Source organism: Polistes canadensis, unplaced genomic scaffold, assembly GCF_001313835.1.
Source record: "Polistes canadensis isolate GaletaPanama2010 unplaced genomic scaffold, ASM131383v1 scaffold_176, whole genome shotgun sequence".
In the NCBI taxonomy this organism is placed as follows: Eukaryota; Metazoa; Arthropoda; class Insecta; order Hymenoptera; family Vespidae; genus Polistes; species Polistes canadensis.
The window spans coordinates 160502-183470 of NW_014569723.1; the positions used below are offsets into that span (position 1 = coordinate 160502).

Consider the following 22969-nt stretch of genomic DNA (forward strand, 5'->3'; position numbering starts at 1 on the left):
CAGATTCTATTAATCTCTCATGTTATTTCTCTTTCTCATTTTATACTATATAATATACTAAGTTTAAGAAAAAAATTTTGATTATTATTTCTATATACAATTTTCCTTAGCAAAATATTTCAATATCGAAAAGAAAGAAAGAATGAAAAGGATCCGCCCTGATGCGAGCCACCATGTGCTATAGTTGGCGAGCAGAAGCCATACTTTTCATTTTTTCCAAAGCAACTTATACGAGTAAGGTATTTCTATTCCGCATAAAGTAGCAACCATCTGCTTATCCACAAACCCGAATTTATATACCAAAAATATAAATAATCTCTGACTTCAAGCTATTCCTTCGCTCATCTTTAAAAAAATATATATTATTAAAAAATATTCTTATGTATAAAACATATTATATATATATATATATTACCATAAGTATACGTATTTCACATATAAATGAAATCAAAGGATGTCCTCGTGACAAGAATAACATTATATCCCTTTAATTTCAGGTTAATTATTTTACACACCTAAAGAAAAAAACACAATAAGAATCTCATCTCATTTACCTCTCACAATCAGACATAATTATTCCCCAGTGGAGAGAGTAATAACGAGCCAGAGAAAGAAAAAGAAATGGAAATAAGAGATTGACAAAAGAATAAATGAGATAAAATAACCGGCTTGTTTTTTATTTACTTTTTTAATATTTTTTTGTTTTTTTTACAATTACACGGTTTCGGTACGTCGCACTTCGCATCGTGCATGTCACAAGAAATAAAACCCGTTAGCACTATTTTCTCGTAGACTCATTGTCTTTTTACCTCCCTTTACATCTCTTTCTTTCATTCCATCTCCCTTTATCTCTCTCTCTCTTTCTCTCTTTTGTCCTTTCTCGCATAGCAATAACGCTCTCTCGAAAGCGTGACTCAACTTTTCTCTGTTCGTCGAGTTTCTACAGAAGAACTCAACGATCGATATGTTCGTTTACGTTTCCCATTGATGTATATACGCTGACGACTATCAAAATACGATTAGAAGATTAGAAATGGTATTAGCTAGCAATCTGATTCGCGACTGACACGATCAATAAGAAGGAAATAGCCAAGTTCCTGACGCGAACAGGAAATTTGCTATTTGTGGAAGGACAAATATTGCATGTTTTACTCTCCAGTGTTTCTTTTTCTCTCTTTCTCTTTCGTACATTGAACGTTCTAATCTCGTTGCTTGCATTCGTTGCGTTCTACGACTTTTACGTCCTTTCTCTACTCGTCGACAACCTTTTTACAACCTTTTCCCCAATGTCTGTACGCTAAAAAAAAATAAATAGTACTTTCTAAGGCTAACACATTTCGTTCTGATCATTGGAAAAATTTTGCAAATAAAATGTTATCATATTATACATATTTATTCTCATTTATGTACGATTAATTATATTAAGTATCGTTCCATTTTGTTTTTCATACAAATGATGAAACAAATTAACTACATATTATTAAGATCGTTTCTTTTTCTTTTATTTCCAAATTGTAATTATAATTTATTATTTAATCCTATCGCGATATTGCAAATATTATTATAAGTAAATTATTTAATTTTATTTACGATCTTCAATGATGTATCTATACTTTTCTTTTATTTTTCTTTCTGTGTCTCTTTCTTTTCTATTCTCGGTAAAAATTCACAAACAATGTTTCTTTATCTACGGAATAACAGTGAAACTGGTGAAAAACGAATTAACCAATGACTCACCAGACAACGAGTACATCAGATATTCATCCAAAACGTAAAAACAATGCGTCATAGAAGAAAAAAGAGCTCCCAAGTAATACGAATTACGATAAAGTTGATTCTTTGAAGTAAATTCGTTGATAAGAACTAACTTTATCTTAACGCATTTGAGCAACATTCTAAGATTCATATTTTTATTTGCTGATTTCACTCCATTTATTAGCCATTAGCAAAAAAGAAAAAACAAAAAATACAATATACGTTACTTATAATACAAATGTTTTCCTACTAATTTAAATGTTTGTCTAAATTCTGTAATACAATTTTTGTTTACAATTAAACGAAATTACAGAGAAAAAGATATACTTTACAATGGGTACAAATTCATTAAAAACTTCTTTTCACAATACAAAAGAGATAATTTCTTGCAATCCTGTAAGGTATAATTTTGATCGTACCTTGAAGAAGAATACAACAAGTACGGTTGTTTCTCCAGTATCCTCTTACACAATTATATGATTCTTTAATCTATCATACTCGGTGCTCTATCGACAACTATGTCAAGAAAATGAAATATATAACACGCTAAATATATTTTACCATATTTCTACATGTTTACCGAAGATAAGATACTTTGTAAAACGATTGCGATGAAAGTCACGTTCCAAACAGTTTAAACGTGTAAATAAAATTAGAAGAAAAAAAAAAAGTAACTTAATACAAACATGAAAAATAGTTACTCCATGTAAATTGTATCGAAAAAATTAAAGGAAAAAATTATTCAATAAAAGAATTCTATGAACAAGTTTATCATGGTGTCCCCTTGCTAGTACGCCGTTGGACAGTAGACGACGATTAACGTAGAATCTTAAGTGTCTCGTGATCTTCGTTTCTTTCTACTTTTATCCTTTGGTCTTTCTCTTCCGTTCGTTCACGTTTAAAACATGGATCGTTTTATACGCTTCGACCGCACAAAGTCGAAGACCCTTCAACGAGTGTCGAACGAGGCGTGGCAAGGAAGACAGAAAGAAAGAAAGAAAAAAAAGAAAGAGAAAGAAAGAAAGAATCAACTGGAGAGTCTCTTTAAATTCGATCTTATTACTCGCCATTTTTATCTTTAATTCGATTAAAGAACCTCTTGCTAAATTCTTTTCCATGTATGTTACACGTATATGGGTGTTAATCTATTCTAAAGTGAGTGTGATCAAAAAGAAACAAACAAAATCTTATAACACTCTCATCTTTCCTTTATATTTCTTTTTTTTTGACTTTAATTTATTAATGAGTGTTAAAGGAAAAATAAGAAAAAGAAAAGAAAATAAAAGGAATGTTGTATCGATTAAATCGATTAATCCTACTGCACGTTCTTAATTTCTTAATTCTTTAATTACACACAATTTGATACCATCATGAACTCATACAAAAGGCTTTCGAGCAATCAAGGAAAGCCTCCTTATTTATTTTTAATCGATTTTTCTCTCTCTCTCTCTCTCTCTTTCTCTCTCTCTCACACGGCTTACTTCGATTGTAGATAAGCTTTATGTTATTGCACGTTCGACTTTGTTCTTAATTAAACGAACGATCTTAAAAATACCGGTACATTGATGTGTTAGTTCAAAGTCTACTGTGTAAGAGTATAGTATTAAGATGAAGGTAATAATTAAAAGTAATCACTCTTTTTGTTGAACATAACGTTACTCGATGACCGCGTTGCTCGTTCGCGTATAACGTGAATTCTTATAAAGTACGAAAGCTTACAATTATAATTAACTCATACGACAATGAAATGACTTGAGAAATGTTTATATATATACGTGGAAATTGAAATTTGACAACAACAAATATAAATATTGTATACTGTATTATACATCCTAACGACCAGGTTGATCCTTCGTATTTGAATTTATGTTATTTTTCATTATGTAGCATAATTCTTACGATTAAACCAACGAAAGATGTATACGTTTGATCTCTCTTTCCTTTATATGTAATTGTGCTAATAATTATGACAATGGACTAAGCCAATAGATGGAAAAAAAATTGATTTTATGATTTTTCTTTTATATAATATCTAACCATTATTTATATTATATTAATCAATTTTTTCAATCTTTGACTTAGCTGTTATAATAATTACCGGCACATATATATATGCACACGATATTCTTTCTTTTTTCTTTCTTTTTTCTTTTTATAATCTTTATTATAACTTTGATAGCTTTTCATCATAATTGAGATTATTTAACCACTCGACTCATCAACGTTATCTCTGGAATCCATCGAGTTGCTCACTTCGTGCGTAGCCCTTCTATTGATCGACTCGAAACTACCAACTCACACCGGGTATGATTAGTATGGATTTTCCTACCGTTTTTGCAATTTTCTTTTTACAAAGTTCGAAAAGGATCGATCGTTCGATTGTTATCAAAATTGCTATGAATGAAATGAAACATCTTCCGTCTCTCTCTCTCTCTCTCTCTCTCTCTCTCTCTCTCTTTCACTCTTTATAGTTTGTAACTGTCCCATATAATTAACTTCATTATGAAATTAATCTAATTCCCAAGCTCGATTATTAAGAATCTTATCATAATTTTTCACAAATTATCTTCCATAAATAAAAAAGAAAAAAGTTTGATGAATTTATCTTTAATTCGTTAAACGAAATATTCCCTCTTTTTCTATTTCAAAACTGTCCACTTAAGATAAATAATCTAAACCCTTATTGATATAATATTAGTAAAATAAACAAATCAACATATTCGAAATTAATTCAAACTAATTACAAACAAAAAATATTATTTTCTTTTTTCAATTTTTATTAACTCTATTCTCTTAATAAAAATAATCAGAAAATTTGATCGGGAAAGATCGATAAATAAATTTCTTTAGAGTTATTCTAATAATAATCAAATTCAATAAAATACACTAATACTTATTTATTATTAAACTAATGAAATAACTTTATACCACTATATCATCGAAATAGTTTAATATAAAAGTAAGTTAGGAAGAATCTTACCTTAGCACCGATCTGGTTGCCGCATTGTCCAGCCTGCAGATGTACAATCTCCCTCATTGTTAAAAGATTTTTCTTTCCTAACTTTGTGACAGCAAGTAGAAAAGAAGTAGTTCCAGTAAAACAGCTGATCGTTTGTCTATCTCCTTCTTACTTGCTTGCTTGCTAGCTTACTCTCTCTCTCTCTCTCTCTGTCTTTCTCTTATTCTTCTTCTTCTTCCTTCGTTTGATACACGTTGGATAAGTAAAGTCAGGTCGATCCTTCAGGGTCTGCAGCACTCTCTCGTCTGTTCGACGTGTCAGAAGCGAGTGCGCGTTGAGAAGCCTGGAAGAGGAGGCAAAACCGAGTGCAGCCGTGCGTCGCGACGGGAGCACGAATGGAGTCGCTTCGTCGTTCGACCGAGACAGAAGAAAAGAGAGAAAGAGGGAATAGGGAAGGAAGGGGAAGGAACCGATGTCGTGCTCAACTCGTGTCTTGGATACAACGACAAGGGACACCTCAGAAGGGAAGAGAATACTACACCAAGGGTTGGATCAGACTACCAGGACGATGATAATGATAGTGCAGAACGAGAAACAAGAGGAAGGGAGAGAGAGAGGGGAAAAATAAAATTTGTTCTTTCGAAAAAATAATCGAAGAGTATATTTAAAGAAGTATAAACTGGCAAATATTAATCAAATATATGTATAATAGAATTTGCTAATAATAAATTATGAAATAGTTGGTGATATCATCGGAAAAGGAGAGTGAGAGAGAAGAATAATTACATTTTATTGTTTTTTTTTTTATACGAGTCTAAAAGTTCTTGTATTATTTCTTTTTTTTTTTTATTTATTTATTTTATTATTTATTTATTATTATAATAAAAATAAAGACTATAAGATGAAAATGAAATATTTTATATAGTAGATTGATGAAATAAGTGGAAAAGAAAATATTAGAGAATAATAAAATAAATAATAAAGTAAAAGGGGAATCATAAAACAGAGTAGTCATTATTAGTAAAATTATAAGTAAAAAGAAGTAGAGCCTGGCTTGGCTCAATCTTTTCTTGCTACTTCCTCTTGAAACGTCAGAGATGCTGGGTGATGATTCTTCTCTCCCCCGACTCTTAGCTTCTTTTATTCTTACTAGATCTCATTTCTAGAACCAACGAGTAAGATTTCTTTCGTATGCTCGTATTCTTATAATCCTTTTTTCTTTATCGCTACGATCACTCGCCTAAAAAAATTCTTCACGGAATATTCTTATATGGAACATATAAATTGTATTTTTCTCTTTTTGTTCTTCATTTCTTTTTTTTACTCGATCTAACATTATTGTCTAAAATCTTTACTCAAATATCGAATTTTCATAAATATCGCAAAATTATTTAAAAATAAAAAAACGCATATGAAAATTTTATAGTTAATATAAAGTTTATATTTAGTTTATATTTTATAAAATCAAGCCTACTCTTTCTAGGTTAAAAATCCGTAAATAAATAAATCTATATTTATCTAATATAATCAATAATATACCAATTAATATGATGAATCGCTATCGATGTAAACTCTTCTTATTAAAAATGAAAGATCTTATCGTAGATAAAATACTTGCAGTGATTTATGTGATTCATTGTCGGTTTGTTTTTACGTCTTATCCAAAAATAATTTCAAGTTCAAAAAAAGATAAAAGAAAGAGAGAGAAAGAGAGAGAGATAGAAGAAATAGAAAAAACAATATATAAATGTTCTGAGATAAGTGCAAACATTTTTTTGCCGACTTTTTAAATCAATAAACGTCATCTTACGATGATGAGTTTACATAGGAAATAAAAGTCTATTAGTCGTATTTCATTTTTCATAACGATGTTAAAAAAATAAAACAATCCCTGGAATAGACGTCTACCGTCGTAGTTGCATCTTATTTCTGTTTCTTAAACAGATAGTATATTTACATAGATAAGTACACTAGGTTTTCCTTGGATTCATTATTCCTGCGGGAAAATAAAAAATGTAAAGTGAAGTTAACCGCACCACCCGGAAGTTTTATTCGAGGGCTTCGTAATGCGTCGACAGGAAGTGTAACGTGAGCCTGAATTTTTTCCACAAGCTATTATATATACACGTATATATATTTATCTCTTTTGCTCCCCTTTTTTCTTTTTACTCAAATTGAAACGTTATAACAGTAAGAGTGATATTTTGTATTTCCTGAATTCAACACTACTCATTTTGATTGATTTGTCAAAAAAAAAAATTTTTTTTGTATATGATATATATGATGATTTTGCAGTTTTCATAGATGATTTAAACAAATATAAAATGTCTACACGAGTGGGTTGAAAAGTTTTGAGCCACAACAAAAAAGAAATTGTTTTTAATTAAGTATAACACTTTTTAATTTAATAAATATTTTCTATTATTATTAACATAAATAAAATATTATGGATAATTATACTAAAAAAAATGTCTTATATATTATTTTCATTCGAATTAAAACAGAACGATATTATGTAGACAAACAAATATCACACGATTATTTCTATTATCCTTATCTGAGTTCTTTGAAGCATTTTTATAAAACAGTATCGAAAGTACATTGAACCATACTCATCAATTCTGATCTCAAGTTATTAGTTTTAAAGGGTGAGGCTGGATTACAATCGTTATCTTAACCTGTGAATCACTCTTAAACATACAAGTTAAGACTTTATAAAACGTTCGAATTATCAAAGAAATACGAACTATCGGCACGGAAAAGAAATTTAACACAAAAAAAGAAGAAAGAAACAAAGAGAGAAATATCATACGGCGAGTTTAAAAAGCCTTTTATCTCATAAGTCAATTTAAAAACAACGTATGTAAGTATTAAAAGTATAGTTGCTCTCTCAGTTTCTTCGAGAATGATAATAATCGAAAAGGAAGACGACGATCCTTCTGTCTCCAGCTGTGATGCTCTCCCGCTGCTCTGAAACCTTTCTATTATTATTGTATCTTCATTTTAGTCCTCTGTTATCTTTAAAACTATTCTTCCTCGAGTAAGCCCCTTTAAATCTTCACTAACAAATATTTATTTTTCATAGTATACTTTGTTAACAATTATTTTTAATATCTGCAATCTTCGATAAAGGTATATACATTTTTAATTTATTCTTTTACCGTACATATTATTAAAATCAAAATGATTAACACCTACTAATCACTCTGTGTGCAATTAAAAAATATAAAAGAGTATTTTTTCATTATAATAATTGTATATATTTATATCACTTGTTTTCTCTCACTTTCTCTTTCTTCTTCTCTTTTTCATTTCTTATAACATTCATACACCTACATATTATGTATATTATTTTTAAAACTAAAAAAAGTAGTTATTACAAAACGCAATAATGTAATTGTGATAATATAATTTAAATCATTAATTCTAATTGAATAATTATTTATTAGTCAGTATTATTTTTTCTTAAAAATAAATCACACATTAAAAGATTTTAAATATAAACTTATTTTTAACAATGTTCTATCAAGGAAAGCAACATTTCAACTTTTTATCTTAAATGAAGAAATGCAATCTTATGAAAAATGTAGTCTATCGATTCAACGACAAATTCGATAGTTTCCAATAATATTTGTATTCGCGTTGTATAAAAGATTTGATTTTATTTCCGAATTATTCTTTTTATATAATTACCGAATGGCGTCTTGACTCGAATCGAATTCGCAAAGCGAGACGAGTATGCATGTAGCCGGATGATGAGTCATGCTTACTCCTCCATACGGGGTCGACGTCTGCCGCACTTTGTCAAAGAAGACCGGCTAGCTAGAAAGCTTGTAGACATTTCGTGCATATTAAATTAACTCTTCGCTTTTTTGCTTCCTTTTAATCCTTATTTAATTACACCTCATGAATTTAGCAAGGAAGCTTTACAATAACGTTAACTCCTGTAGTAAACCACTTACCTGATAAATATATTATAATTCGTCTTTTCATATGAAAAAGAGCGTTTTAAAGTGTACGTTTTATTTCGTTAAAAAAGAATCTCTAAAGAAATTATTACACAAAATAAAAGAAAATGTATAACAGATATAGATGTGTTGCCAGCATGATATTTTTAGAATGTGTTGTCGATATTAAATACAAATATTGTTTAATTTCTTGTTTTTTTTTCTTGTTTTTTAAATAAATTATAAATATAAAATCCTATAACATGACACATAAAATACAAATGTTCTAAGATACAATTTCGATACAAGACCACTTAACATATATGGGTAACTTATGTATATGAATCGATTAATTTCACACACAAAAAATACTAGAGAAAATTAATAAAGTAATATATTATACATTGCATATCAATACAGTGCTCTGGAATTGAAATTTAAAAATATTCTTTAAGTGATGTTATTCGCTTTGATATGTAAACAGCTCATAAAGCATTTCTTTTTAAATTCACATAAATTTCTATATGATTTGTTTTCAGATTTATTCTAACATATATATTAAAAGAAAATAAAAAAAATATAAACAAAGAGAAAGGAAGACAATGTTGAATTATCCTAACTATAATGAATTAAGGGTGAGAGATAACTCAATGATCTCAATGAAAGGAAAGAGACTGGAGGCGGTCCAAACCGTAGCAATTTAAAGAGCTCTCCCGTCTTTAACGTAATTTTCAATGTACGTACTCGAAATTCTTCGCCACCCACTCCAGGCTTTCTGGAAAAAAAGCCGCAGGCATTCAAGCTTCTTCCTCTAATTTACAAGAGAAATATTCTTGATTAAGAAATTCACCGTTTAAATGAAATAAATCTTATTGTTACTTCGTGCATCGTTTATTTCACATTCATCACTTCTCGAGAAACACTTCTAAACTTCTTGTTGAAAAAATCGATAACTAACGTAACGAATTGATACTCCAGAACGATCCGTTAACAAATTTTTGTTAGGGAAGTTGACAGTGATCTGATTTCTTTAACTAACTGTATCTCTTCGATCCGTTACTCTTCAACTCGAAGTAAACATTCTTTCGAAACGATGCCACATTATGCTATCCGTTCGGTTAAACCGCAGATGTTGAAACCTATCAGTTAATATAAAAAAGAAACAAAAAAATACTTTTCTTCTATAAACATGTCAATGATCGTTGTTCAAATTTCCCGCAAATTATTTTACTCCTTTGGAAAGTAGAAACGATGTTGATAATATCGTTCAGCCGATAAAAACGAACGGACATTAAATACAATTTTGTTTCAAATTTTAGAATGAATATTTCAAAGATTTAGATATTCAATATTATTTTTTTTTTTAAGTCAATTATTTAGATTATTGATTTATATTTCAAATCGATTCGTTGTACATGTGTATGAAATCCAACGGTGTAGGATTTTATCGACATTTCTGAACAATGTTCTGCAAATAATCGGTAGAGGGCGAATTGGTAATACGCACAGTTGAATTTAAAATAAAACATTACTACGTTTTATATAAAAATTTATCAATGATTAATGCATCTACGTAGTAACTTATCAACGATTTATAGCTGCTATACAAAATTATCAACGATTCACTATCAGCAGAATGATTTACAATGTAACAGGAAAAAATTGTCAACGATTGAAACTACATAGTTTCAAGTAGAACTTCATAGTTCTACAAACTGCTTTTCATTAATATCATTATGTATATAAGTAAATACATTCACATTATATGATCAATGAACATAAATTTAATACATACCTCAATAAACGCTACTGAAGTTTATTTCTTTAAATTTGACCAGGTAAACCATGATATATCTTTATTGAAAATTTTTTTCAAAAATGTTGAGAATAAATATAATACAAGAGGAAGACACAAAAGCATACATTTATATGATAATAATTTATTCAAAAGATGGTGGCTTGCCGCTACAGCGGTTATACACTGGATACAAGACGCGTAAATATAATTATTAGTCCAAAACAGAATGATAAGATTTAAATCTCGTTCGCATATGTTCTTCAAAATTCAATTAAATATATATATACCAAAAATTACGCAGGCCTAAAAAAAAAAGGCGCGTCTATCTTTTAATTATCGAATCCCAATCAATAGAAACGAAGTAATTGCGCGTATAAAAGAAATACAAAAAGAAATGTAAACGCAAGGAGTTAAGAAGCAAAAAGGATGGATGTGTTCTTTTTGTATGGGAAATAGGATGAGGATGAGGAAAATGAGGTAATAGATTGGAGATAGAGAGTAAGAGTGGGGGGAGTGTACGATGACAAGTAGGTCTTTCATATCTAATTTTCGTCGACCTCGGCTTCCTGCTCTTCGTCGAATTCAGCATCTTCGTCGGCGGTGGCTTCTTGGTATTGCTGATATTCCGAAACAAGATCGTTCATGTTTGACTCGGCTTCAGTGAATTCCATCTCGTCCATACCTTCACCAGTATACCAATGAAGGAAAGCCTTTCTCCTGAACATAGCTGTGAATTGTTCGGAAATGCGCTTGAACAATTCCTGAATGGCAGTGGAGTTGCCGATGAAAGTGGCAGACATCTTAAGACCACGAGGTGGGATGTCGCAAACAGCGGTTTTAACGTTGTTTGGAATCCATTCAACGAAGTACGAGCTGTTCTTGTTCTGAATGTTAAGCATTTGTTCGTCGACTTCCTTCATCGACATCCTACCACGGAAGATGGCGGCAACGGTAAGATACCTTCCATGTCGTGGATCACAAGCGGCCATCATATTCTTCGCGTCGAACATTTGTTGAGTGAGTTCGGGTACAGAGAGTGCTCTGTATTGTTGACTACCTCTGGACGTAAGAGGTGCAAAACCTGGCATGAAGAAGTGTAGACGTGGGAAGGGTACCATGTTAACAGCCAATTTCCTCAAATCAGCATTTAGTTGACCGGGGAACCTAAGGCAGGTGGTTACGCCAGACATCGTGAGGGAGACGAGATGGTTCAAATCACCATAGGTAGGTGTCGAGAGTTTTAAGGTACGGAAACAAATGTCATAAAGGGCTTCATTATCAATGCAATAGGTCTCATCTGTATTCTCAACCAGTTGATGAACGGAGAGAGTCGCATTGTAAGGTTCAACGACGGTATCTGATACCTTAGGCGATGGTACGACCGAGTACGTATTCATAATTCTGTCGGGATACTCTTCACGGATCTTGGAAATAAGAAGAGTTCCCATACCGGATCCGGTACCGCCACCAAGTGAGTGGGTAAGTTGGAATCCTTGAAGGCAGTCACAGCTTTCAGCCTCCTTCCTGACTACATCCAAAACCGAATCAACGAGTTCGGCACCCTCGGTGTAGTGACCCTTCGCCCAGTTGTTACCAGCACCGGATTGACCGAAAACGAAGTTGTCGGGTCTGAAGATTTGTCCGAAAGGTCCAGATCGTACGGAATCCATCGTACCTGGCTCCAAATCGACGAGGATGGCTCTAGGTACATATTTACCACCCGATGCCTCATTGTAGTAAACATTGATTCTCTCTAGTTGGAGATCGGAGTCTCCATGGTAGGTACCAGTCGGGTCAATTCCATGCTCGTCGCTGATGATTTCCCAAAACTACAAAATAACAATTACGCATTAGTTATGCATCCTAGTTTTCATCTCGTAAAAATTTAATGAGAATATATAGTATAAGGTAAGATCTTGCAGAATCTGCTCATCACGTGATCATCCTTTTTAAGCCTGCATAGAAACGAGGAGAGGAAGTTTCGCGCTAGCTAGAGCTTTCTCCTAGCAATTATCTCGCGGCATCCGTTTTCAAGTCTTCCGTAATATCGAGCAGAACACGGACGAAGGAAGTTCAATGACCCCCTTCTTCCTCCCACCCATTAATGCTTTTTCTCTTGTTTCTAAGCGAATAGCTAGCACGTAATTAGCCGTGATAGGTGCGCGCGTTTCACGAAACCATTCTTCGTTAAAATCTATCACCGCCTCTCTTCTGAATCGAACACAATCTCCTCGAATTGGAGCTAACGTAACAACATCAAAGAAGCTCGGAACCGCATTGGCAACTAGGAACAGGATACGCTTGATGTCTCCCCCGTTCATACTACCAGGGGAAGAAAATACGCTAGAACATTACTGTATCGGGAAAATGGAAGGAAGGTAGTTTATATGCTAACTCGGTTGAATACGGCTTCTGCCTTTCGATCTTTTCCTATTTGATTCGCGTTTATTAGAAACCGTTAACTTTGTAACTAGGTCACTTCATGATCATGATATGCAAAAATAGAATCTCTGTAATAGCAAAACCACAATGTACAAGGTATTTTAAAATATCGTTATTAATACAACATTCATTCTCTTAATTTCAATTGATTATCGCTTGAATGTTATTTAACATAAAATAATATATAAAATAGCTTTTGGATATTTATTTTGAATGTAATGATATTATATTGTAGAAAGAATTGATTGATATTTTCCAAATCAACGATCTTGATATTTGGAAATTATTGTGAGCCCATGAAAATATTTGAGATAATATTGCAAACATGATTAAACGACATTGTTGGCAAGAGACTCACGTAGCAGCTAGCTAGCTAGCTAGCTGCTAGCCGGCCAGGCAACTCTTCTTCTCTATTTCTCCCCACTTTGTCGTCAGTTCAAAGACCTCGACGGTATATTTCTGGAAATCGACGTGCGTGGAACGCGACGCGCGAAAGGAACGTGAACGTCGCGATTCTCTTGCAAGCAATGTTAGATAGATATAAGCGTTTACGTTATCGTTTCTCTATCTCAATGACAAAAGAAGAAGGGACACGAAAAAACATGTTATGATAGGTCCTGCTCATACTTTTCCTATTCTATTATCCTACTTCAGCTCAAGTGTGAAGATTAATTTATCGTAGCAAGAGATAAGAATTTTATTTACTCATTTAATTTCTATAAATTAACACATCTACATAATATATATATAATATACACATAACATATCGACTTTAGCATTAATGATGTGAATTTATTGTATCATGTTTACACCATTCATTGTAACTTTCAGACAACACATATATTATGTATTGATTATCATGATATTGACCTAATAATAAACACATTGAATTGAATAACCTAAATTCTAATAATATTATTAAAGATTACCTTGACATAATATTATCTAGTATATAGTTCTAAAACTACTTTTGTTTGCACTTCAAAATTAAACTTATAATCTTACATATATCGAATCTATTACTGACCAAACATGCAATTAGAAATTCTATTTCGATGTTAACACCGCAGAGTTGTTGAACGACATTGGACGAGTATAACTCGTAAAGAGAAGAATTGCAGCATGAAAGGAATGAAGACAGGTATTACGTAAGCGACCCTAAGGCGGAGACTAGGTGCCCTTAACCGACTCGCCGAGTAGGCGATAAAGATTGCATATGGATACAGCAAAATAAAAAGAGAAAGAGACAGAAAATGAACCCCGTTCGCCTTCGAAGACGTCCCACATGGAAACACGACGGGTGTATTAAGCAGTGACCATATATGAACATCGTTGGTGGGAAGCTAAGAATCAGCAAAGTCTACCTTCTCTCTCTCTTTCTTTTCACTCTGTCCACTCCCACCTAAGAGTCGCTGGCCGAGATATATACATATATGTAAGTTGAGTTGGTAGCAAATAATGTTGGTAACGAGAGAAAGAGAGAGATATGAGTCATCAATGTCACCGCTATATATAGAAATGATGACCGTAAAACCGACATGGATGAACAATTACCATAAGCTATGATCGGAAAACATTTCATGTATTACGTATGTATTACAATATATACAACATATGTTACTAGTGTGTATTTGTGTGTGTGTAACTTGCATATACGGATAGATGAATGTTTCTGAAAGCTTTTCGTAACTCATTGCCTCGATTCGCTTAAATCGTTACTTCCCCAGAAATATGTGTCACTCCGCCAAGCAGAACACCACGTAACAACAACTCTTGCGGTTTACACGCACGAACAGAAGATTATTTTTTCGAGCGTATGTTATACAAGGGAGACTATTTCTTTTTTATTTAACTCTAAATTGAAATAGAAAGAACACTAAAATCAATTATTTGGTTCAAATAATAGAATTCTACTTATTGTTACAATTAAAAATTATGTTTAATTACTTCTTTTTAGGAAAGAATCAACTTATTTCAAAGAATTTTAAGATAACGAACATAATCAAAAATACTCCTTTTATCCATATCGAGATCTCAAAGAATCGTTTAATGTCACATTCGATAAACTTGTTTTATTATACATACGTGTCGGTAAATTTTGAAAATGTATTAAAGATAAGCCAAAAATTTTTAACTTATTTTTTGATAAAAATTATTAATTTATTTCAACATTGAGTTAATGAAATCATTTCTTTTTTGTAATTTTTGTTTCAATTCATTTTCATAATTATTAAAAAATAATACACGTATATACAATTCAATGGCCTTTTTAAATAAAAGCGGAGGCCGTCGCGTGAAAAAAGCTTAAAAAAATTGTTTTGTGCTTCCGCTTAGAAAGTTCCTTTCGTCGAATGACAGACGTCATTTAGGAAGATTGCCAGATGGGAAACGAGAGGATTCTTGACCCAAGAGATATTCATAAACGAGGATAGAATCTTCGTCGTGGTGAAAATTGCAATTTAGTCGACGATTGTTTAAACTTTTCCAGTACTTCCCGAGTCTGACCTTTTTCATAAAACAAATATGAAATAAATTTCATCGATCATTTCCATCTCACATTGCTGCGTGTGGTTTGACATTTATAAAATGTTATATAAGCCGCCAAGGAGTTCTATAAAAGCTGCGGTCGTGCCTATAAATAGAAATGAATCTAACGCATTATTCGATTTTTCTTCTACATTTCGCTTACTTTAATTCTAACCGAGACACGTCAAAAAAAAAAACATCGTTACTATTGCGATTTCGTATTATTTACGAAAGTGGGCAGAAAAATTCTGAGCCTATTCTTTTCGGAGTTTTGAAATTATGTAAGTTGATAGAAAAAAATTGTTTCTATGTTAAAACTCTAAAACTTTATCAACCTATACAAGTAAATGTTGCACCTAAACCTATTTAAATCTTTGACTTTTTTTCTAGTAACTATGATAAGCAAATATTTGTTGTTTTTAATTAAATCGCGAAATAAATGAGATTAAAAGCAATGCATATTTAATATCAAAGATAAATTGTTTAAATATCCTAAATATCTAAAATAATTAATGATTACATTTGTTTCGGATAATAAAAAATTATGCGACGGTAAACTTGTAATACATAAATATGTAGTATATAAATAGCTTTATCTTAAGATTTAGAAAATATTTGAAATAGAAAATCAAAAATGTAGTATGCAATATAAATACTAATATAAATACTAATTTTAATAAATGAATTTGGTCAATATTCAGTTTTTAGTAATGCCCATTATTCCCATGGTAACTAAGGACCAAGAAAATAACAAAATGTAAAGTTTCACTTTACAACCTAAGGACCTAACAATACCGTTGTATAGGATCAATGGATTCGAATTGTGTTTTTGTGAGATTATTTGTTTAGTCAAGCAAGAAAAGAAACATAAAAGAATAAATAACGAATGGTTTGAGTACAAATAAGGAATTATTATGGGTAAGTGTTATTTAGATATAATAACATAACAAAGACCCCCTGAAAACTTTTACGAACAGCACAAATTCCATCACAAATTCTATTTGTAAACATCGATTCGTTCCAAACACAAAAAAGTATCCAACAAAGTAGTAAATACTTCCACAAATATTGCAAAAAAGTTTACACCAAACTTATTTAGGTTAGGACAAAAAATCTTTTCTTGTAACTTGGATTAAAGTTTACCTTTTTGCTACTTAAACGCCACTAAATTGACTTCCCTGTAGGGGTCCATTCTGTGGAACGAAACGCCACTATATACAATAGCTTTCGATCAAGTCGTATTTTCAAATTTATCTCACTTAGTTTTATTGGTTTAAAAGTTATGTGCATTGCATAAATAAATGTAGCTAAAATTTTAATCTTTTCGTCATATATATGTACATATAGAAATAAATTTTTAAAATATTTATACAAATTCGTTTATTTATAATATCTCATGATAATTCTCAAATCATTTATTTTATTCTTTTTTTTATTAAAACAACTTTTTGTTAAGATATCAAATCCTAAATATTTATAAAAAAAGAAAAACCAATCTTTTAAATACCCTGTTTTATTAACAATATTATAGACAATATTCTATATAAATACATACACAGAAAATTTGTTACTTTAAAGAAAATATAGTAAAAAGATTAAGCAGAAACATGATGCCAAGATCAAAAGAAAAATTATGAAATTATATTTCATCACAAAAGATGACGAAAGAACTATTTCAAAATCCGTTCATAGTTAATTATCAACTTTAATATCTCCTCTTCTTCGTTAACAGCTGCACCGAAAACTGAACTCGAATTATCGATCGACCAAGCAAACGAACGTTTCGAGAACTTTTCTAAGCGATAAAGAGAAATATTAGAAGGGTTCTTCATAAAAAAAGTGGAGCGTTCGTTAAAAAGAAAAGAAAAAAAGGGTCAGAGATATAACTAGCGTTAAAAGTTCAGTAAAATTTCAACAACAGCGCACAATTATATTCAAAACTCTGATGTAAATTGCTAAACATAGTAATCATTAATTTTCTTATTAGGATATCGTCTCTAATCTAATGACTGTTGTACTATGCAATCTAGAACGCTTAGAGTTCTAATAAATCAATCAAATATATTTATTAAACGAATAAATCATAACAGTCGTTGATAATTATACTTTTTAAGTTGCTATAAAAAATGATCATTTTTCTTCATAGCAGGGTCAACGTCCAAAGCTAGAAAGAGATAGACTTGGATCGATTGAAACAGGATAGCGTGTTGCGTGCTTCTGGTGAGTTATGGGAGTAAACTTTTTCTTATACCTACTCGTATTACGTCCTTCACCGAAATTTATTTGCTTACAAATGAATAAAATTTAAATACAATGCCTTAATTGAAACATATTCCGTTTACCAAGTATTTTCTTTTATTTCCACAATTCATTAAATTAGAATTTTTTAAAGGGTACGTAGAAACGTGGTCCTTTTTTTTATTTCAATTCCCTAAATACAAAATTTACACCAAATTATATAACATATAACAAATATTTTTCATAAATGTATATATTATTCTTTAAATTTATTTGTATATAAAAAAATATTTAATTAAAATTAGTGTCACATAAAGCACAAATGATTTAAACAAGTATTCAAAATTTTAAAAAGGATATTCCGATAAATCCTGGTAAATGTTATCATTTGAATAAAATATTTTATTATCCGATCCTTCGAATATGAAAAAGCAAGTCTCGTCGGTGAAAAGCACAGGAGTAACGTTCACGATCGATACACCTGGCCGTAACCAGGGGGTTCGTTGGCAACGCGAATCCGCTCAAAACGGGGCGAGGCTGCCGTTCTACAGGAAGAGGGGGGAAGGGTGGGGAAAAGGCGGGGGGGAGAAAGATGGAGAGAAAATGACGAGAGGACGAGTCTTTACGCTTTATTTGGCAAAGACTCGATGTCCTTGGACAAGCGAAAAGATTTATAGTCACATATACTTGCACACAACACAAGCCGATACTGATTGCACAAGATTCTCTTGTTTCAATTATTTTCATCGAACTTTTACACCTATTCCTATGTTATACTTAAACTTTCGCAAATTGATAATTTTTACGATGAAAATAAATCGATAATGGACACGAGAACTCGAGGACATTGACTCGTTAAAGCGACCTTGAAAACTATGGGAGCGAAACCGATGATCGAACCAATTCGTCCCATTCGGTGAGTTTTATGATTTTCTTTTTCTACTAAACGATCTTGATCTTATAATCGATTTTTACGATATATCCTTTAAATTGCAATCTCATAATATCGATATTCTAGTTCACTTTTTTTCCTTTTTTTTATTTCTATAGATTTGTTTTATTTTTTTGTTTACCGGATATCACAGAAAGTTATACTCTGACACGGAATTTTGAAAAACATTTACAAGAACAAGGCTTACTTAATTACATATCGTGTTACGAGTTTGCATGTCATTCTACAAAAGAATGACACTCGGTATTATCGCAGTGTAATTCAAGAATGAATTGGGGTTACGTTGTTTTCTTTGAAATTGGAAATAGAAAACTAGATAAAATAATTTTTTTGTTTTAATAAAAATTACTGATTTTCAGAAAATTAACAAATCTGTTTGGACATCCAACCCATTGTTGGACATCCAACCCACCACCCACAAGTCTAATTGTAAACATAACATTTAAAAAAGTAAGAAATAAAAGAGGACCGTGGCTTTGAAGAATTCGCAGCTGCCTTAAAAAACAATAGGAGACAAAAAAAAAGAAATTTACATATAAAAGAAAGGGGAAAAATTTTCAATACAATTTCAAGCTTCCGTTTTTGTTTCTTCTTTTAGTACGTCGACAAAACTCAACCCTTTCTCTTTTTACGATCGATAAAACTGTCGGCGGCTAAACAAAATTGCGTATGGTAGAGACGTTAGTAGCGTCGATCGATAATGTAAATGAAATCCTAGAATTTCCATCCCTTCCAAACCATACCATAAATTATATCGATCAATAGAATATTTCATTGAAAAAAAAATTACCTATTTTTAACAATGTGTACGAAAAAAACAGTGAAGAGATCTAGGACCAACATTAATTTCTTTTTTACTGGAAAAATGAAACGGAATGATTTCGTTCGGTTAAAACAATAGCGTCAAATCGAGAGAAAAAAACAAAAGAACAAGTAAGAGAAAACTTAGATTCTACATTATTGTTTAACGAGTAAAAGTAAAGAGCAAAAACAAATGAAAGACAAAGAGAAGGAAAGAGAGATTCTTAAAAAGAGAGGAGAACAAAGGGAGATATCCGTTTGAAAAAGGAATAACGAGAAAATCTTCAACGGTCTCTCGTCTGAAGATAGAAAGAGAAATAGTATGGGTGTGGGAGTGAAAGAGACAGAGCTATAACTACCTTGAAAAGAGTATGAAAAAGAGAGAGAGAGAGAAAGATAGAACCAGAGAAGACGAAAGATGCGCGCGCAGTCGTTCGATGCCGACGCTGTTCGGCGAGTTCGTTGAGAACGAATTCCTACGAGCGAGGACGAGCCACACCCAGATATCCCCCGATGTTCTTGACATTTTATTTATTTTTTTTTTTTCTTATTTTTCTATTCTCCAGAATCTTTTAAAAAGCAACGATAAAAATCATTTTACTTAAATATTCGTATAAATTACTAGTATTTCGAAATGTTGAGTAATGCAGAAAAATGGCGTCGCAACGGCTGAACGCCAATCGGACGATGCGGGGTGAGAAGGGAGCGAAGGAAAAAAAACCGTTAGAAATGAATGCCGGCCGGCCGGCCGGCAAGCAGCAGGCGGCCAGGCAAGCAAGCTGGCGAATGAAAGCGATGTTCCTATTCGTCGTCGCCATGACAGGTCTTCGACCGTTGAAGACCGAATTACCGCCTTTCTTGCTATCCATACGAATCCTTTATTATTTCTATTATCTCAGAAACATCACTCCGAAACGGTAATTACTACGATAAAATAGGAATCGATTATTTGAAGGATTACGAGTTTCACGATTTTTTAATACGAACATGGCAACGCGTTAATTCGAAGCTTTTTCTCTTTCCTTTCTTTCTTGCATATTATTACCTTGAATTTAACGAATCACTTTTTTTTACAGTTAATATAATTTTCTGTCTCCGTTTATAAGATAAAACGGTATCAATTTATAGCTTCTTTAAACATATATATATATATAATAGCAATAAGAGAAAGAGAAAGATCAAAAGAATTATTTTATTCTCCACGCTTTACATACCTTAGCGCCAATTTGGTTTCCGCACTGGCCAGCCTGAATGTGTACGATTTCCCTCATGTTTGATGTGACGTTGATGTACCTAACGGAGGTCCTCTTGAATTCGATATATATGTAATATTACGTGTAGCGTTATCGATAACTACGGTAACGTACTGCGGCGAAGAGTGATGCACGATCTCTGTGTGACGCGTCACGAGAGCCCAGAAACGAATAATGCGCTGGTAACGGCGTCCGTTAGAGATTTTCAAGCCTTCGCGAAGTCAGTGGTGGGGAGTAGAGAGATTCACGCGAGATCCAATCCTATTGGTCGACGTCCGTTCGCCGAAGCATTCTCCCCACTATTCGCGGTCAAAACGCGACGCGCGACGTTGCCACTAATTTTTCTTCCTCCTCCTCGGCGTCGTAGTCAGCGACGGCGCCGGCTTCTCGCCTTTACGGCGCGTTTATCTCTCTTCTCTTCTCTCTCTCTCCTCTTCTCTCTCTCTCTCTCTCTCTCTCTCTCTGTTTCTTCTCTTTTTCATTCCACATCTCTCTCTCTCTCTTTTTCTCTCTCTCTCTCTCTTACTCGATCGTTGTGCCTTGGCCGTCGTTGATTCGCTAAGAGCCCAGCCGATCCTGCGTGCTCGCTTGGCGCATCGACGTCGATCGTCTTCCTTACCGTTTTCCTGAGGTTAGGAACGGCCGGAAGAGGGCTGGCTTGATTCGATGCGGAAGCGATTCCGTCGATACGACGGGACCGACGATTTCAGCCCTCTTTTTCTATCTAACAACTTTGCTCTATACTTTGTATGATGTATTATATGATGTAAATTATATGTACAAGTACATACGTACGTATCTATGTATAATGTATGTAACAATACATATGTTCATATACGAAGTATCTCTCTTCGTTTCGTGTATAATATATAGATACGAGAGGAAACATGTGTAAGGTTGTCCGTTCGTAGTGTCGTCGAACGTATATGAATGTGTGTCTGGCCGCATTTACTTTTCCACTTCCTATAGATACGATTACTTCGCGAAGTATTTTAAGTGGCTCTTGGGATGCATTCTGATGAGATGCTACTTGGAGAAAAACTTGCTGGACCATCGAATAAATTTGGATCGAGTGAATATAAAAGTCTTTCATATTGCTTACAAGAGTCAATCCAATTCTTATCTCACGAACGATGAATATTTTGAACTAACTTATCTATCGATGTATAAATATGAATTTGAGAGTCTATATAAAGATGTGTATATTTAAAAGACGTATGGTATGCCAAAATATTCGTGTGTTATTTTCAGTGCAGGAAATGTGCATAACTAATACGCATATTCTTTTTTAAAACACTTATAGAAACATAAATTTAAGGATAATACGTATTTATGCATGTACTAAAGTGAAAGTTCAAACGCAACGAAATTTTTGTGAAATATTTTTTTAATTTCTTTTCTTTTTCTTTATTTTTTATGTTTTTTGCGAAATACGTGTTATCAGAGTTAAAAAGCTTATTTCTTACGAATTAATCTCGTCTACCAAGTCTTTTCTATCTCGAATTTGACCACATCATCCGATTTGCATCCGATTCTTCACATCTCATGTCATATACCTATGTACGTACGTATGCACATAGATATTCATATATTCCATGCTTCGTTTTCGATATGATCGGAGATGCGGCGATCTAATTTCGATACGCTGTATTCTTTTCACTCGCAAAATTGATACTTACTGTCAATGTTACTTTTACAATGTCTTATCTTCTAATTAATCTGTATTTATCGAGAGTACTATCTTCGCTCGAAAATTATCAATACATATGTCATCGTGTGTCAAATCTAAAAACTTGCCGAATTGTCAAAATAGAAATGGAAATATAATGCTCATTTGTTGTAACATTCAATCTTCTGCGATAAATAGAAAAAAGAGAGGGAGAGAGAAAGAAAGAGAAAGAGAGAGAAAATAAATCTCATTATAGATGAATCACAGGAAGATCTTTCGTCATTCGAATCGTTTATAGTACTATGAAATAAATAATCGTTTGGTGAGTATATGTGTAGGAAATACACAGTCTCCTTAAAAACTTACATAATAGTCGTTTACCTTTTTTGAATGTTCCCCGTATCGTCATGGCTATCTCGATTCAAAAGTATTATATTATAACACCGTGTTCGTAAGCGCGAATCCTCTTAAGAAATCTTCTTGCTTGTTTACCTATATCTACAAGCTCGAATGATTACGTAAAAATCTATCTTACATTGGAGGATGCATTGAGGGGAGACGTTAGAGGGTACAAGAAATATGAAAGGATGAGGGGATCGAAGAGATTTTATTTTAAATAAATTAAGACT

General features: G+C 32.4%; 2 protein-coding genes across 2 annotated transcripts in view; both read right to left on the bottom strand.

Moving 5' to 3' along the window:
* The window catches only part of LOC106789304 (tubulin beta chain-like), a 12399-nt gene extending 7078 nt beyond the window's left edge, over positions 1-5321 (bottom strand). Inside the window, exon 1 of the mRNA XM_014753400.1 lies at positions 4736-5321. Within this exon, the coding sequence (XP_014608886.1) occupies positions 4736-4792 (57 nt within the window). The 5' untranslated portion in view covers positions 4793-5321. The remainder of the gene's footprint in view (positions 1-4735) is intronic.
* A 5264-nt stretch (positions 5322-10585) lies between these two features.
* Positions 10586-20874, bottom strand: LOC106789313 (tubulin beta-1 chain). Its single transcript, XM_014753412.1, has 2 exons — positions 20633-20874; positions 10586-12288 (listed from the first exon to the last, which is right to left on the bottom strand). Exons 1-2 carry the CDS (start codon positions 20687-20689, stop codon positions 11002-11004), a joined length of 1344 nt encoding a protein of 447 aa, XP_014608898.1. The 5' UTR covers positions 20690-20874; the 3' UTR covers positions 10586-11001.
* Between the last annotated feature and the right edge of the window lie 2095 nt (positions 20875-22969).